Source organism: Sylvia atricapilla, chromosome 17, assembly GCF_009819655.1.
Source record: "Sylvia atricapilla isolate bSylAtr1 chromosome 17, bSylAtr1.pri, whole genome shotgun sequence".
Classification (NCBI taxonomy): Eukaryota; Metazoa; Chordata; class Aves; order Passeriformes; family Sylviidae; genus Sylvia; species Sylvia atricapilla.
In genome coordinates, this window is record NC_089156.1 from 7,082,852 (window position 1) to 7,099,497 (window position 16,646).

General features: G+C 42.9%; 1 protein-coding gene across 2 annotated transcripts; it reads right to left on the bottom strand.

Annotated features, from left to right (window-relative positions):
• Positions 1-260: 260 nt before the first annotated feature.
• On the bottom strand, positions 261-15,809 carry ANKLE2 (ankyrin repeat and LEM domain containing 2). Of its 2 annotated transcripts, none has more exons than XM_066331449.1 (13): positions 15,785-15,809; positions 11,677-12,108; positions 10,472-10,663; positions 9,445-9,638; positions 8,467-8,655; positions 8,065-8,187; positions 7,657-7,723; positions 6,842-7,023; positions 5,373-5,479; positions 4,338-4,531; positions 3,052-3,733; positions 2,779-2,910; positions 261-2,012 (listed from the first exon to the last, which is right to left on the bottom strand). In XM_066331449.1, exons 2-13 carry the CDS (start codon positions 12,095-12,097, stop codon positions 1,814-1,816), a joined length of 2,682 nt encoding a protein of 893 aa, XP_066187546.1. In that variant the 5' UTR covers positions 12,098-12,108; positions 15,785-15,809; the 3' UTR covers positions 261-1,813. The 2 variants fall into 2 exon arrangements, with proteins under 2 accessions (XP_066187546.1, XP_066187547.1); XM_066331450.1 differs by lacking the exon at positions 15,785-15,809 and adding an exon at positions 15,459-15,738.
• Between the last annotated feature and the right edge of the window lie 837 nt (positions 15,810-16,646).

The following is a 16,646-nucleotide window of genomic DNA, read 5'->3' on the forward strand; positions in this document are numbered from 1 at the left end:
AATGAGAGGCATTTATGTAAAGTAGCTCTTCCTAATGTCTAGCTCCATGGAACTAGGCTCAATTTTAACAAAAGAACATCAGAAGTTTTTTGTGGTTTTTTTAAAGAATAGTTTCTAAAAGAGGATCCTCTCCCCCCATGGAGAGCTATCGCACCAAATAATCCAACTTAGAGACATTAAAAGACATCCTGTTCAGAAAGCCCGGAGAAAAACTGTATTTTATCTGCCCATAGTAAGTGGATGCCACTTTTTTTAAAAAAAAACTTCTAAAAGAACAAAAAAATTTAATTAAAAAAATATATTACAAAAGGCACTACTGAGCTTGCCAAAGCATTAAGTGCAGTGTTTAGGTTTGTACCAGTCACGAAGCTGTGAGGGTGCAGAGTTTGTGTAGAACAGTCACTGCCGTGTGAGCAGCCGGGCACGGCCCCGGAGGGGCGGGAGCCTGCGGGAGGCCGGCCCGTGTTTGCTAAACCTGGTGCCCTTCCCTTCCAGCCCTGCCAGGCGGCACCAGCCCATCCTCCTCCATCCCTCCCCACCAGCACAGCCCTGCAGAGCTTCATTTTCTGATCAGATTCATACAGTAGATAGGTCTTTTTTTTTTCTTTTCTTTTTTTCTTTCTTTTTTTTTTTTTTTTTTTTTTTAACCTAGAGAGCTGTTTCTGGAAGCTTTTCATGCACCATTACAAGCACTAGGCTTGATACGGAAAACTCTCTGGAGTTTTGAAAAGCTTTCTTATTCTCAGCATCACACTGTCAAAACAAGTCATTCTTACAGAAGGCTGCAGAATAAAATTATTGACTGCTGTAACAAAAACTCATTACCACATCGACACTAGAGACACAGTAAAAGCTCAAATTTCATAAAAATATTTTGTCCTTAGTCCTCTCTCTTTACAGCTGGGAAATAGCCACCTCCTGGGCCACTGGCTACCATGCTAATATATTACAAACTAGACCATTAAGGTAAGGTATCTTGCTGGTAAATTTGCTGAGATTATTGCTGATGTGCTTTTGTGTAATAACTATTCAAATCTGCTAGTGTTAACTGCTTCTCTGGGGAAAAAATAACCAGCTAATTTTTAATTTTTTTTTTCCTTACATCTTTCCACTACCACTTAAAGGAATCCCAATAGTTTCTAAGTGCCCTGTTTCTGAAGGACTCAGTAGACCTCAGTGTCTGTAACAGCTCAGAACAAGCAGAGACTTGAGACTTGTGCAAATCCGTGCACACACACATGGACAGACAGGTGAGGGTGTGTGTGGTATCAACTGCCCAGCCCAGCTGGCTGCAAACACTCTCTGCTTATGCACTTTTCACATCCCAACTCCACACTGCAAAGCTGTCCCTGCATTTCCAGGCATGTCTCAGGCCTTTCCCCCTGCAAACAGGAGAACGTTCCAGTTCCTGCCATCCATCTCCTCTCCCACGTTCTGTTTGCTGATGATGCATCTCCTCAACTATCCAAGGTCAAGAAAGGCAGTTGAGGGCTGTGTTCTCATTACAATGAGGTTAAGCAGTGATAGCAAATACCACCATTGCTTAGGGACAGTTCAGCCCACTGTGATACTGGTAAGGGTTAATTCAACTACTGGACAACTGCACTGTCACAAACTTCTTGCTTATCACCAGTAATAATCTACCTCGTATGGCATTAAGACATATATTCCATTTTTTAAACATACAGTTGTCCTCAATTGAGGAGAAATAAATAGCCAAGTACAAACCTCATGTCACCTTAGTAACATTGTAGTTTTTCCTCCACTCTAGCAATGAAAACAGAACTGAAGTCCGGGGCTGATGAGCTGTATTTTAATGGGCAGGAGGCTCTGCAAAATAGCGCAGGACACAGGCGGGGCTGTAGCGCCCGGGGCTCCCAGGGCTGCCGTGTTTTCCTGGACTTCCTGGGATGGGGCTGTTTCTTCCTGAACTGGGACACACTGAAGCATTTGGAAGGCCAGCAGTGATGGACTGGGACTGGAATCTGGACTTCAATGCTGGACTTGGCCAACTGAAAGAAATGAGAAGTCATTGCACACTTTTTAAAGGAAACTGCAATAATGAGAATCAGTTTAGAATCTCTCTAGCTCTCAGAACCAATGCTCCAGCTGAGAAAAATCCTATCTGGTATGAGACAGGTCTGGAAGAAGAGAAGGAACAGGAGGAGCACAAAATACTCTGTACAGATGTGTTGCCCCAATCAGTAAGACATCATTTCTTTCAAAATGGCCATGAAGACATACACTGTCCTTCATAACAACTCCTTTGGACTGGGGTAGGTAATAAAGGGTAAAAATGAAAACACAAAAAGATGCCTAAAGATACTCAACATCCCTCGGCACATCCTAAGTACCACAAGGCAACAAACACAACATTGCTGCACTGCATCAACAACAGGGATGAATTACAAACCAACAACACAACTATCACTGAGTCCAGTGAAGGATCCAAGTACCAAATCAGCAAAGTGAGACACTCACTGGAAGTGTCAAGTGGACAAGTAGGTCTGATTTGTCTGTGGAGATATGCTCAAGTTACTTGGAACAGCAGTGGAATGGAAAGAACATGACTGCAGCACCAGGAAACTCTTATCAAAATACACCAGTCAAAAAGGTTTTGGTGATTAACTTCAGAAATCAGTCAATTCTGCTGAATATTTAAAATATGGGTTGCAACCCATATATTGGGAGCAACAAGGCCTGAAATTCTGCTATTCAAGCTGACCCACCAAAAGTGTACTTCTGTAAAAACTCCCGTGATTGAGTTTGCAGCAATACCTTTGCCTGTCAGATGAGGAGTAGGATTGCACTGCGTGTTTCCATTTGTAAATCATTGGGAATTTCTGGGGATCAATCTCTGCTCCTTCTATAGCTGCTAAGACATCACCATCCAGCTTTGAGGGCTGCTCCCTAGAATGGAAACAGAACTAGATGAAAAGAGAACCATGTTATTTGTTCAGGCAATAAAACACTCAAATTCCAAAACACTTAGTTCTATATAAGCAAAGAGATTGCCTGTGCAAGTTAAAAGTTTAAAAAGGCAATTCTTACCCAAGGAGGAATATCTTTAAATTGTCATTGGTGGGTGAAGTCTTCAAAAGAAACTTCTGGGAAGAAAGTTCTTGATGTTGTTGTGTCTCCTTAGTCTGAATTCCAGATCCTCTGGACACTCTCTCCTTTTCTAATGACATTTTGTGGTCTGTCCTTAACTTGGTCTCTCCATGTTTTCCTGCAACAGTTGCCTCAGAAGAACTTGCCAGTGACACTGCAGAGCAGGTCTTATTCAGAATTCCCTCATTCTCAGTTTTTTCAGTGATTTTATGAGATACTCCTGCAACCTCTTGTTCTTGGAATGACAGGCTTTCAAATTCTGACATCAAATTGGAAACTGGTGCCATGAGGCATTCTGACCCATCATGCAGCTGCTTTCTGTCACTGATGATCCTTTCACTGGACACAGGACTGCAAAACCCATTTTTGCTGGCAGCAGCTCCCTTGTCGTAGTGCCGAGGGTGGGCTGAGGTCTCTATGATGTTTCCTGCACACTCCATGGACAGGATATCACACTCAGCATCTCCAATGGCATCAATGCTGGGCTCCTTGGACACCAGAGAGGGGCTGATATTTCGTGCTGCATTTTGTCTGTTCTTAATTTCTTCTAAGCTCATGTCATCATCATCCTCATCCAAAAATGCTCCAACAGAAATAGAATTGCAGGACTTTTTACTTTTGCCTGTAAACAATTTTAACAAAAGCAACACATAAGAGGAGTTTAAACAGAATGTCAAGTACATAAGCTAGGAACAAATACACAATCTTTATGCCTTATTCTATTTCCTGAAGACCTGATTTTATGTAACAGCATGAACTAACCTGACTAAAGCTAAAAATGGAAGATGCACACATGGCAAGCAGTGGTCTAAGGTATAAAAGCTTTCCTGGGTTTTGCTTCTTGTGTCTTTTCACACTCACAGTTAGAAAGAATTATTCTTTTCTTTTTAAAATGTTATTTATTCCACATCTGTGGACTACAAAATTCTATACTTCAAGAAGAATGCCCAAATACTCTGAGTGAAAAGATACTGAAGATAAAGGTTTTCTTACAGGAATTTAATTTGGGGGCTACACTCAAATAAAGTACTTCATATGAAAGATAAAGACTGTACTACATTCACAATGTTATTGTTTCCTTTTCTGATGCTGTAATCAGACTGCCTCGATAACAGATGAATAATAGCAACCACAACAGGTGAATACTGCCTCCCCTGGGCCATGCTTTTTCTGTCCTGCTTCTCCCCAGGCACAGCCCAATGTTTGCAGCATTTGGCCTTTCTTACCAGAGGGATGTGGAGTTTTATATCTATTGCAGGTTTCATTTTCCCCTGTTTCTGGCTGAGCCTTTTCGCTCATTTCACGATGACTCAGGTACTCTTCTAACTTTCGCAGCCCCTCCTGGGAAGACAGATCAACAAAACAGCCCAGAAATTCCCAGTATTCAACCCACGGGAACCCCAGTTCATGAGCTAACTCCCTGCAATAAATAAAATAAAACGAATCATTTGTGAAGACATAAATATCAGTTTGACAATAACTTTTCTGATCACATTTTAACAGCTATGAACAGAAGCACAAACGTGCAACCAGGCAACACAATCCCACAACAATCAACAGTCTGCAACAGCACAGACACATCCTTAGCAATCAAAGTACTACCTCATTTGTTCTAGAGTATTTTTCACATTTCATTTACTATTTTTACAGTTAGCAGCATAAACATTGCTATTTTTAAGCTGACTGTATCTAGACATCAGATAGAGAAGAATCCCTACTGATACTGCATTCACCAGCTTTTTCTATTTGGGATTGAGAGAGGGAGGAGGAAGTGAAGGATTATTTTAAAGAATGAAATGCAGTCAGCTTTTAACCAAGTATTGTCCTCCATATGTTGCTGATAGAAGGTATTTTAACTGCAAGGACACACCACACACAAACACACACATTTTATAAAGCAGCACATTTGTATTAGGATCTTTTCATTCTGCTCCCTTTTAACAATCCCTCACGTTCACACAACAGGCAATGCATAATTTTAGATCTGACAAATGAGGGAAGTCTGTGAAAAGCACTGCATACATCCATCAGTAATAGCTAAAATATCTTTATTGCCAAAGCTAAGAAAGCCAGGTCTCACATTTTAATTATCTTGTTTACACGAAAATACAGTAAAAATCCAACTGCAAAATACTTCGTTAAATAATTCTGCAGTAGATTTTGCCCCAAGATGTTGTGCAGTAATAACTGTACTCTCAGCACAGTCCTGTGCTTTTACATGCTCTATTATTAATTTTTTATATTGACAGTCTTTTAGATACCTTCCAACTCTTTCAACACCTCTCTCCAGATCAGATTTCCTGACATTGTGAAAGAAGCCAGCTCTCTCTCGAGGTGGAGTCTTCCACAGCCTGCGAAATTCTTCAGCCTTTAAAAAACAGATATAAATTCAGAAACTGCCCCCCAGAGTATGAATAACTCAGTGCTGGCTACACATCCACCTACAGATCCAGAAGATGTTCAGCTGTTTGCTGTGCACAAGTGCTGCTCAACTCCAGCTATGAAGGATCTCACACTGGATCTAAAGTTACTCCTTTCACTACTGGTGGTTATTTTGATCTAACTGCTCATGGAAGAGAAGGACCATAATGTGCAGCCATCTGAAAACCAGCTGCACAGACACCACATGTGCCTGGTTTTAATGTGTGTGCAGCAGGAAACAGAAGTGTCTTGTGGTTTTGCCATGTCATTCTATTTAATTACATATGCTTCCTGGTCATTGTTTTCTTGATGCAAATGGGATGTTTTTATGTGCACAGACTTGCCACAATTATTAGAATAAATTCTTGCTATTTTGAAGTTGGAATGCCTCAAGGGAAATATCTTGCAAAATCCCTCACTTCTTGACTTTATATGACCAAGATCACAACAATGACTAAGAATAACATTCAGACATTAAAAATACCTGTCAGCAATCAAAATTTAAAACTGTTTACACCTTAGATAATATTTTTCCGAGTATAAATGATATTTAAATTTCTGTCAGTTGAACAGAAAATTGATCAAGAACATTTAGGAGAAAAAGCATTAAGCATTTTGGTAGAACTCAGTCTTAAAGAATGCAACCATCAGATGACACAAAGTCCTCCACTGTATTTTTTCACTGTTTCCAAAGCTGTTGTTCTTGCAGCATGTTCACATTAAATAAATGAGTCACATAAACACCTGTAAGTCTGGAATATATTTAATAGATATAGAAGTATTTCTTATGAAAACTGAAGATTTTGCTTTTCCACTATACAGTCAATACATTTCCAAAACCATCCCAACACCTAGTACGTGGCTGTCAGTTTTTCTATCTAGAAAAATATATTAATGTTAATTCAACGAGCAGAGGTTAAACTGCTTCTAACATCCAGTGCAACTTCTAGAAATGAGATAAAGATACAGTTAAGGGTTTAAAAACCAATCCATAGCTGCCTTGAAAGGCTTTGCTTCAGGTTAGAAAGTTACAGCAATTATCTGTTAGAAATGAAAGGTTTGCCAAAGGTGCTCTTTGAATAAATTCAGAGAGGAAAAAGGAAACAATTTTTCATTGAACTTCTACTCCTCTTATTTCACCACATTTCTGCTTTCAGCAACAAAAAAAAAATATTTAGAAGTTTCTGTGCCTCTCCGTGGAGGAAGATTCATTAAGGAGAGAGCCACAATCTGTACCAGGAGCAAGGAGCTATCTTCTTTATTCATGAAAAAAGGAGAAGCATAGGAGTCACAGAAGTTCTCTCCTTACCTTTGAGGGGCTCATGGGGCCTGCAAAAGCTCTGATGGACAGCACTGGGTCCTTGGGGCTGCCAGGGAATTTAGGCCAAGTTCTCTGGGGGCCGTCGTCCGTCTGGTCGGGCGACCACGGCACCCCAATAACTGGAGCTGAGGAGTTGTCTTCTGCCCTCAGGAGTGGGACATAATAGCGACCTAAAATACATCATACAAAGCCTTCTCATCCAGGAGATGGGACATCAGCCTGCTGCTTCTTCCTGGACTATCAGTGCACCCATACACTGAACCATCTGACTTTACTTCCTTTATTGAGTCTGTAATTCAGACTCACTGCTTCAGTGATTACAGATCACATCTTAGTGTAGGTTCCCTTCCCTTTCAAACACAGAAACACCTGCAAGGATCCACAGAGCCCTTCCCACAGGGTCTCTAACAAACTTCACAACCTCCTTTGGCAAATGCCTAAACACATAAGTTAAAACCAAGAAAATGCTGTGTCAAGGAAATTACAAAATTACAGAACTCTCCAGCATGACAGATACATCTCTTGCCCTGCAAAGGGTTTTTGTTTCGTTTAGATGAAACACTCTGCTCCAGCCTTACTGAATGTTGCCCACGCTGCAGAGCCATGAGGGCAACCTCTTGATCCATACATTAAGAGCTCTGTCACTCAGAAGACAAAAAATTTTCTGTCCCTGCTCAGTTTTCGAGCTTCCCTTTGGTTTGCAGAGCACTGTACACTGATGAACTGAAACGCTTCAGAAAGCAAACAGAAGACAGCAAAGAGCCAAAATACATGCATGACATAGTATAAAACTGCATACAGACCTTTCAAGTATTCTCTTATCTTTTCTTTCAATTCAGTAGATTTATTCTTGCTTCTTTCACAAACTACCTGTTAATATAATTTTAGTTGTTAGGGCAGCATAATAACCTCATTTTCAAATCACTTGTAATGTGTGTTCTTCCTGAACAATCACATTATTGGCCCCTACCCATCTTACCCAGTACTTTTAATTAATAGCAGACTAACTAAAATACCTCTAACTCCATAAATTCTAAAACTTTTCTACAGACACAATCAGCATAAAATATTTTTAATGTTACACAGAATCTAATCATGACACTAGCACCTTACTACAAGCCTTCTATCTATGGCAATCAGTAATGTTTGAATATGAAAAATACTGATCAAGATAACATTTTTGGGTTTGCTGTGGACATGGAGAGACTTACTTCTGCTGGAGTTTGATCATATTTGTTTTTTGGATTTTTTACAATGGCTGGGTGCGAGGTAAGCACGTTAACCACATCCAAATTCCCAAACTTGCAGGCAAAATGCAATGGAGTATCAAACCACTGCAGTGGGAGAAAGGGAAAAATTCACAGGCACTTAGAAAGATGATAAAGTCAATACCACACATTTAATTTTGAAACTGAAGAAAGTAAATACATGTCATGACTAATTATCCAGGCTCTTAACAAATCTTTTCCCACCATAGTGCAGAATAATAACTACCAAAACCCACAGAAACTCATAGACAGCTCCTCTTCTGTTCTCTTTCAGTCTCCCTTGAATATCCTTAACCCCTTCCTGCTGTCTCCATCATCATCATGAGGTAATCCCCCAAATCTTACCATTTTGTCTGGAGTGTTCAGGTAAAGGTCAACAATATATTGGATGCGTTTCTTCAACATGACATCGTTATCATCTGGGTACATCAGCCTCATAAATTCTGGATTTTCCAGAGTGTCCAGCAGTAACTGGCAGATAGCAGGCTGATTCTCCTTGGCAGCAACATGCATGACATTGTACCTACACCCTTCCTGGAAAAACAGACCAATATTAGAATGAACATTGATCTAAACACCCAGAGATGTAACTGATTTAACTGTGAAAATACATGGGTTCCTACACTGAATCTTAAATGGGTACTTTTGTAGAGACTTATCTTTACACCCATATTATTCTTTTAATTAATGAAATTATTCTTACACTCAGTGCCTTTATTTAAGGAAAGAATGTGGCAGAAAAGGTATATTAAGACATCACACAATAAAGAGAGGTAACAAGTTCAGTTTAGAAAAAGAGCAGGAAAATGGGTACAGATATAAAAAACTCAGCTGCTTTATTATATAAAATATTTCAGCAGCTTCACAAAGCTGGTCTGATACAAGTTGAAATAAGATTGTCTGTGTTTGCTAAATGGCACCTTATACACGGTTTTGGAATTTAATAGGGCTGCTTAGGTAAGCAATGCTGTAGGAACACCTAATTACAGCCTAGGCCCTACCCTGGTCTTTAAAATTAGTATGTTTTTTAAAAGATTCCAACTATTTGGAGGAGATCAAAGAATAAGAAGACAAGACTACTCTTGCACTACTGAATACAACTGTTCCTCCCCTGAAGAACTGCACACTCAGTTCCTCCAGCTCTGCAAAGGGAGCTCTCAGGGTGACTTACAGAGAACTGCCCCAGCTGCTGTCCATGAACAGAGGAACCCTGCACTGGGTGGAACAAACTGTTGTGAAGGAGGAGCAGGAAACTTTCAGGCCCCAAAAGCTCCATCACTAAACCAGAACCCAGATTTTCCTGTTTTGTTGCTGTTTTTTCACCTGTACAATGGTGGGGTTGTCTCCTGAGCCGATCAGGTACCGAGGGTTACTCCAAATAAGGTCTGAAAACGTTGCTGTGTCTCCTTTCTCGACAGCTTTCCTGAGCTTAGCTGTGAGATCTTGAGTCCGTGGACTTTTGTAGCTGTTGGCTCTCTCCTTATTCACAGAGTCACTCTCAGGGGAGCACAAGCCATCTATCAAAACACAAATCCCTCCTTTCTAGACACAGTCTTTCCAGTGATCACCACTCGCACATCCAGCCATGACAATTACGCTTTTAATCTGAACCATGTATTAAAGTGGCATCTTTAATATACAGGAGTAAGGAAACTGAACTCAATAACAAGAACATTTTAACAAGACATTTTAATACACTAGTAGGTAGTAATAGGGAGGGAGGAGAAAATGATTAATCATCTTGTAAAACTGTTTCAGACTTTAGAACAGACTGGTAAACTTTGTAATTACCAGTCTGCTCCCATCCAAACTTAAAAGAAAATTCATCAAGAAACAACAATTTTCTGATTATTAAAATTGCTTCTGCAGTTCTGTCACTCTAAAATCACTTTAATCTAGCAACTGGGAACACTGAAATATGATCAGTGCTTACCATTTTATTTCTGAACTTACAAATTTACTGAAGAATTGAGTACAGTTTTAATATACTGTGCAATTTTATCAGCGTCTTACTAAACCTGAAAATCCTGAAGTCCATGAGTAAAATTGAATCCTAACAAATATGACCATGGAATACTAAGCAAGGTATCCATGCACACCATTACCTACATTTCAGCTTCAGAGGAGTAGCAATGGTATTTTGCATTTAAAACATTTTTCACATTTTAAACATTTCTACACTTAAAATAAAAGTTCTTTTACACTTCAATTCATTCATGCCTTGCCCTTTCAATTTTTTCTGTTATTAGTATGTTGGTAATGCAGCTGTTGCTTCTTCTCTCACAAAAAAAAAAAATAAATCAATGTTGTCTACTGCATCTATTGTACAGAGATGAAGTTCCCCACTTACCTCTGTTAAATGATCCCATTTTCACTGGAGACAAACATAAAGAGGACTTGCCTGGAGATGGGAAATAATCACAGATTCCTTTAGCAAATTTCTCAGCATCCTCTCTGTTTGTAAAAGCTTTAAAACGGGAACCCTTAATCATCTTAACAGCCTGGAGAGCTTCTTTCCTATCTTCATAAACATGTACTCTCTCTGCAACAAAGAACCACCAAGGTTACGTTGTTTCCATAATCTCCGTTTTCAATTCCTAGACACAGATTACAGAACTCTTAGACTATCAGTCCAGCTTTGGCCTCAAGAGTGTTTCTCTTCCAAACATGGATAAAGGTCTGAAGTCCTTTGAAATCCTGCCTCTTGGAAACTGAGCAGGAGCCCCCCACACACTCCAGGTGATGTCAGGTGGTCCCTGCACAGGGCTCAGCCATTCCCATCAATGAACACCCCTCCTAATGGATGGGCCACCTTCAACAAAGCACTGCACTTCCAGATGGAAAAGCAAACTCAGAGCTTACTCATCCTGCAAGACTTTTGATGCTGTCTTGTTCAGAAAGACCAACCCTGTATATGATGTACAACTTTGAGATCTCTACAGAGAATCTTAGATAATAAACAAATCATTCTTCTTCTTTTAATGGTATTGTTCAAATAAGGATGTCTTAATGGACTTTTTCCTAGTAACAATTCCTACTACTGTCTCAGAGGAAATGATCCTGTGTGCTATTCTGCTCCTGCCAGGAACAGAAAGGAAGATGTGAAAACTTTTTTAAAAGAGATCATTTAAGCTTCAACTGATGACAGTGTAAAAAGTTTTGTTTGTTTGTTTTTGTTGTTGTTGTTGTTGTTGTTGTTGTTGTTGTTTGTTTTTTTTTTTAATTATTTACAGGATTACTTTTTATTCTTGAGAGAGATTAAAGGCACAGGATGGGTCCAAGAGTAGCAATAAGAAATAATTTTCTTCATCTGAGCTACACAGGGAAGAGGATCCTCATGTGTAGGAACTGCAATGGCAAACACCTGTGATGTCTCATAACTGTGTTTCTTTGCCTCAAAAGATCAAATAAATACTATTTACAGGAACAAAGAAATACTTCAAGCAGTGCTTACAATACTAATGCAGGGTGCTCAGAACACCTGCTACATAAAAGAATTCTACTCAGACACGACTAAAACAGCTATCAGTGGAAATAAGGGAAGTGAGTATTTACCATTCCTTGCCAATATGTCGTCATAAACTGGGCAAACACCATAGAACAGTGGAGGATCTCTGGATGGTGTCTGAGCAGTGATCTGTGAATCAGCACCACAGGCTGGAGCTGAGCAGTTCATGTGTGTCACAGCATCTTCTTCTGGAGGGTTCAGACCCACACAGTACCCAAAGTCTGCCTCCTCAGAAGTGTTCCCGTGGCCGTTGTGATTCACTGGGACATTTCCAGCAGCCTCCTCTGACACAGCAGACCCTTCCTCCTCCAGGGCTCCTTGCTGCTCCAACAGTGCCTGAGCCAATTTCTTTTCAAAAATAAACCTTGTAGTCGCAGTAATAGGCCCACATTTCAGTCCTGCTCTCACAATCTCTTCTCTAAGCTCATCGTGGCTGAGCTTCTTTAATCGGGATAATATTGTATCCATTGTTATATCACCTATAGGAAAGGCAAAAAAGGAGAGAAACTGTAAAAACCACAACTTTACTTCTGCTACTTAAATGGTGTATTAAAGCCAAAGAATAAAGTGCCTCTTAGCAATTTCTTGGGATTCTGAAGAGATCCTTGCAATGCACAGAAAGCAAAATATTTTTCAATTCAATGCTTTTAAGCTACCAGACTTATACCAAGTTTATTTCCTCCTCTCCTGACTACTTAAAAGAATATTTACAGCTACATTTTATTTTTGGTAGTCCTTTTTCAATTTCTTCTGGAGTGAAAATTTAATCCAGAGCATTTATTCATTAAAATTTATGATAGGCTAAGAAATATTCGATTCCTGACAAGAAAGGCACTATCTATTTGTGCAATGTAAGTACAAGGACATGAGCCCCAGTCAGCCCCAAGAAAAGGGGCTGCACCTCCAGCTAAAGGCACAGAAGTATTTCTAGTATTTCCTTAGGACTTTCTGGCTGACAGAAGTCTAAGGCATAAGCACAACACAGCAACCAGGGCAGGCTTTCTCTGGCCATGATGCAAGGCTGCAAATATGTACACAACGTGTTGTTTCCCAGGCCTGTTTTGAGAGCAAACAGCCAGAAGACAAAAACAACTGATCTTTTCAGATCTCCCTCTCCAACCAAAAACAGAAGCTGGGAGAATTTCTCCATTTCCAAAGGAGCATCCTTCTCTCTGCTATGATACAATTCCCCCAACTCATGCTCCTCCATGTAATCCACACTGACAGCTTCCACACTGGTCAGTGAGAAGATACTTAAACCGAGCCGATGCCAACATAAATTTCTTGCTCTGAAAAACCCAACTGAAAAATACAGGATTTGGGCAGCTCAAGAATGGAAGAAGCTTTCACATTATTTCATCAGGTAGCTGCACACAGGCTGTGACTCCCCTGGCAGGGAGAGGAAGCTCCAGACACAAATGGTTCAGCTGTGCTATTCCCTCAGCCTACACTGCCCCTTCCTCCACTGCTGAGCCATTTCATCAGGCTTGTACTGCTTTGGACAAGGGTGTATGGCCATTTCAGCACTTTATTTTCAATTTTAGGTTTCACCCTCAGTTGATGAAACTCAAGGCTACTTTTCATATATTAAAAAAACCCAGATGCACACAGTAAGTTTTTGCAGCTTTCAGCAGCAGCCAATACGGCACCACGTTAAGTTTCACTGCAATCTGAGTCAGAACAAACACATTCCTAGTATTAGGAAACACTGTGAAAATGTACTTAACTCCAAACTTAAATAGTCCTTCAATTATTACAAGTCAACAGTCATGTGGCTTTGAGGGTTGTTTCCTTGGAGGGACATTTCCTTTGAGAGCTGTCTCTTTTTTATATGAACATCTTATTTTGAATGTGTGTGGTTAGAGAACAACATAACCTCAAAGTCCCTGAACATTTCACAAGTATTAACTGGAACCTCACTGAAACAATGGGAAATACTCTTATTTCCAAGTAAAAAACCCCACCAAACAGAAGCAGAGCCACAGCTGATGCTGCTGAGCCACTTCCCCAAAGTATTGTTGTTCCCTTGTGATTCCTGAGCCTCCAAGGCAACCTCATTGTTTCGATTATCTGACTTGCCCACAAGACTACAACGACAGATGTGAAAGAACCTCCCACTTGTTTTCAAATCCTAATGCTCTTTTTTTTTTAAATTAAATTTGATACCAGTGTGTTTTCATCAAAGGATGTGCCCCTAAGGTCAATTAAAATATCCAGCCTTGCTATTCTAAAGATTTTCCTTTTGAGACTGCAGAACTGTAAAATCGTGAGAAAGACTGAAAACTCGGGTGACAAAGTTCATTGCCAAAACAGCTGAATGAAAACACCTGGAGCAGTCAACATAATGCCTTAAAGAATTAACAGAGAAATGCTCCTATTTTTAGGGGTCAGAACTAGCACAATCATTCTGCAGAAGAGCAGACCTGTACATATATAATTCATGTATGGAGAGCAGACAGGAACACGCAAAAATCCTTCCTGTCTTGTGGTTAAGCAAAAAAATGTTGTGAGGGAGTGATTTCTCTGCTTTCTTATGTTTTGACAGAACCTGGTACCTAAAACTTAGTGCTCAAAATTTTGTCTGTTTAAAAAAAAATATTTATTTTGTATGTCTATTACATCTCTGACACAACTAAATTAAAATGAGGTGGCAAAGCAGACCAGCAGTGAAGAACCTGGTTTAAGACCTGCTGTTAGTATGAAGAGTTTTCTACAGGGCATTTGGTGCAGAAACAGGGAAATTATTTTTGGAATGACAACTCAGAACTCTCACAAAATCTGTTTGTGTTCTGACAATAAGATTTTAGCTAATTATTAGATAATAATTTAGATAATTATTATTGGGTTTTAATTTCATAGCCTATTTTAATCTGTCAAAAACAAAATGTGACTTGCAAACCTGAGAAACAGCAACTGTTCATTTTGAGACAATCCTTCAATCGTTTGTTACATGCAGGTGCAAAATGACATTATCTGAACCATAAAGTGTATTATATAACTACAAATGATCCAGAGCCCAGCCAGCACTGAGGCTGCTACCTCTTTTAGCTCAGCATGTAAGGCCTTGCAAGTTACCTTTGCAAATATGAATAACTACTTTAACAACAACCACACGTTCGAGGGTTCTTCCAAATCGATCAAAATCTGGAAGAATGGGCAAAAATCGTATTTTCCTTTGTCTCCCTGGAACAGTATGAAACAGCAGAATCGGCTTCCAAAAAAACAAAATTAAGACTAGACTCATGACAGAATGAACGACTGACTTCTAAGGACGGCAGTATTATTTTACTCTACTACTCTCATTAAACCCTTCAACAAACGAGTGATGTAAGAAAACTGCTCTATTTGGCCGGGGTTTGTTTTGTTTTGTTTTTCCGAGGCAGGAATGGGGACTCACATCCTGTCTTTGGCCGAATTCGGCCGATAGGATTTGCATATGTTAGAGCAACCGCGGCTTCGCGATGGGGCGATTTGTCTGCACCGCCTGTGGGCAAATGAGCCACCAGTTACGAACTACGTGGCTGAAAGGGAACTGCTAAACTAACTCGAAATAAGCCACGGGAAAGAAAAAAGGGGAAGATAAAGGGACAACTTCTCAGGGAGGAGAAAGGCACACGGATGTGCAGACCGGAGCCGGGCGGACAGGGTTAGAGCAGCAGGGCCGCGGGCCGGGCGGAGCCGCCGAGCGCGGGGCCCGGCCGTGACAAAGCGGGAAGGGGAGCGGGGCGGCGGGGCCGGGCCCGGAGAGGCCTCCCCGGGCGGTGCCCGCCGCCCGCTGCCGGCCCCCGGCGGGGCCAGGGGCACCCCCGGCCTCCCCCGAGTCTCTCACCTGGGCGGCTCCCGCTGCAGCGCCGGCTCCCCGCGGCGAGCGGCGCCGGGGCGGAGTGCGGAGCCGGGGACGCCGTGGGGCTCGGGGAGGAGATGGCGGCCGCTGCCGCCCGGCGGCCGCCCGGCCTCCTGTCCCGCAGCCGCAGCAGCCAGCCCACGGCGCCGATGACGGCGCAGGCGGCCAGGAGCTCCCAGCACGGCCATCGGCCCCAGCCGGCTCCCCACAGCGCATCCCAGCCCCCGGCGGCCCCGACCCACCGCTCCATGCCCGGCCCGCGGCCCGCCCGCCGCACGCCGGCTGCGCCCGCTCGCCCTCAGGGACGGTACCTCCGCGGCCTCGCGGCTTCCAGCTCCTCCGCCCCGCGCCCGCCCCGCGCCCGCCCCCGACAGATGCGGCGGCGGCTCCGCCCGGCGCTGACACGGCCCCGCCGCCGCCCTGGGCCTCACCGTCAGCGCGGCTCCGCTCGGCGCCGGGGAAGGGCCGGGGCAGGCGGGGAAGGGCCGGGGCAGGGCCGGGGAAGGGCCGGGGCAGGCGGGGAAGGGCCGGGGAAGGGCCGGGGCAGGCGGGGAAGGGCTGGGGCAGGGCCGGGGCAGGCGGGGAAGGGCCGGGGAAGGGCTGGGGCAGGGCCGGGGCAGGCGGGGAAGGGCCGGGGAAGGGCCGGGGCAGGCGGGGAAGGGCCGGGGAAGGGCCGGGGCAGGCGGGGAAGGGCCGGGGCAGGCGGGGAAGGGCCGGGGAAGGGCAGCGCGGTGCCGCAGCTCCGGAGGAACACGCGGCTGCCGGGAGGGAGGCGCTGCCCGAGGCCGGCACAGGCGGGCAGCGTTTGAACTGCACCCTGCCGTCTTCCCGCGGCCGGCACACGCGGTCTGCCCCCCGCCCTGCGCACCGGGACGGACCGGCGCTTCCAGAGGCCTCTGGAGAAAGGTGCCCACCGGGTAATGTACCTCAGAATGCTGCAGCAGTCCCGGATAAGCCGTGAGAGAGGGAAAACCACTCAGAAGGAAGCCTCTAGTGCGTGAGAATGAAACAATTCCCCGCAAGTGAAACATTCCTACCTTAGGGGTACAGGCACCTGTACTATGTGCAGTGCAGGCACTTGCTGGTTTAGGTTGCTGTCCGTAAAGACGAGAACAGTATCAGTTTAATTCACACTGTTTAGTATTGCAAGCAAGGGACAGGAATTTCTCTCGT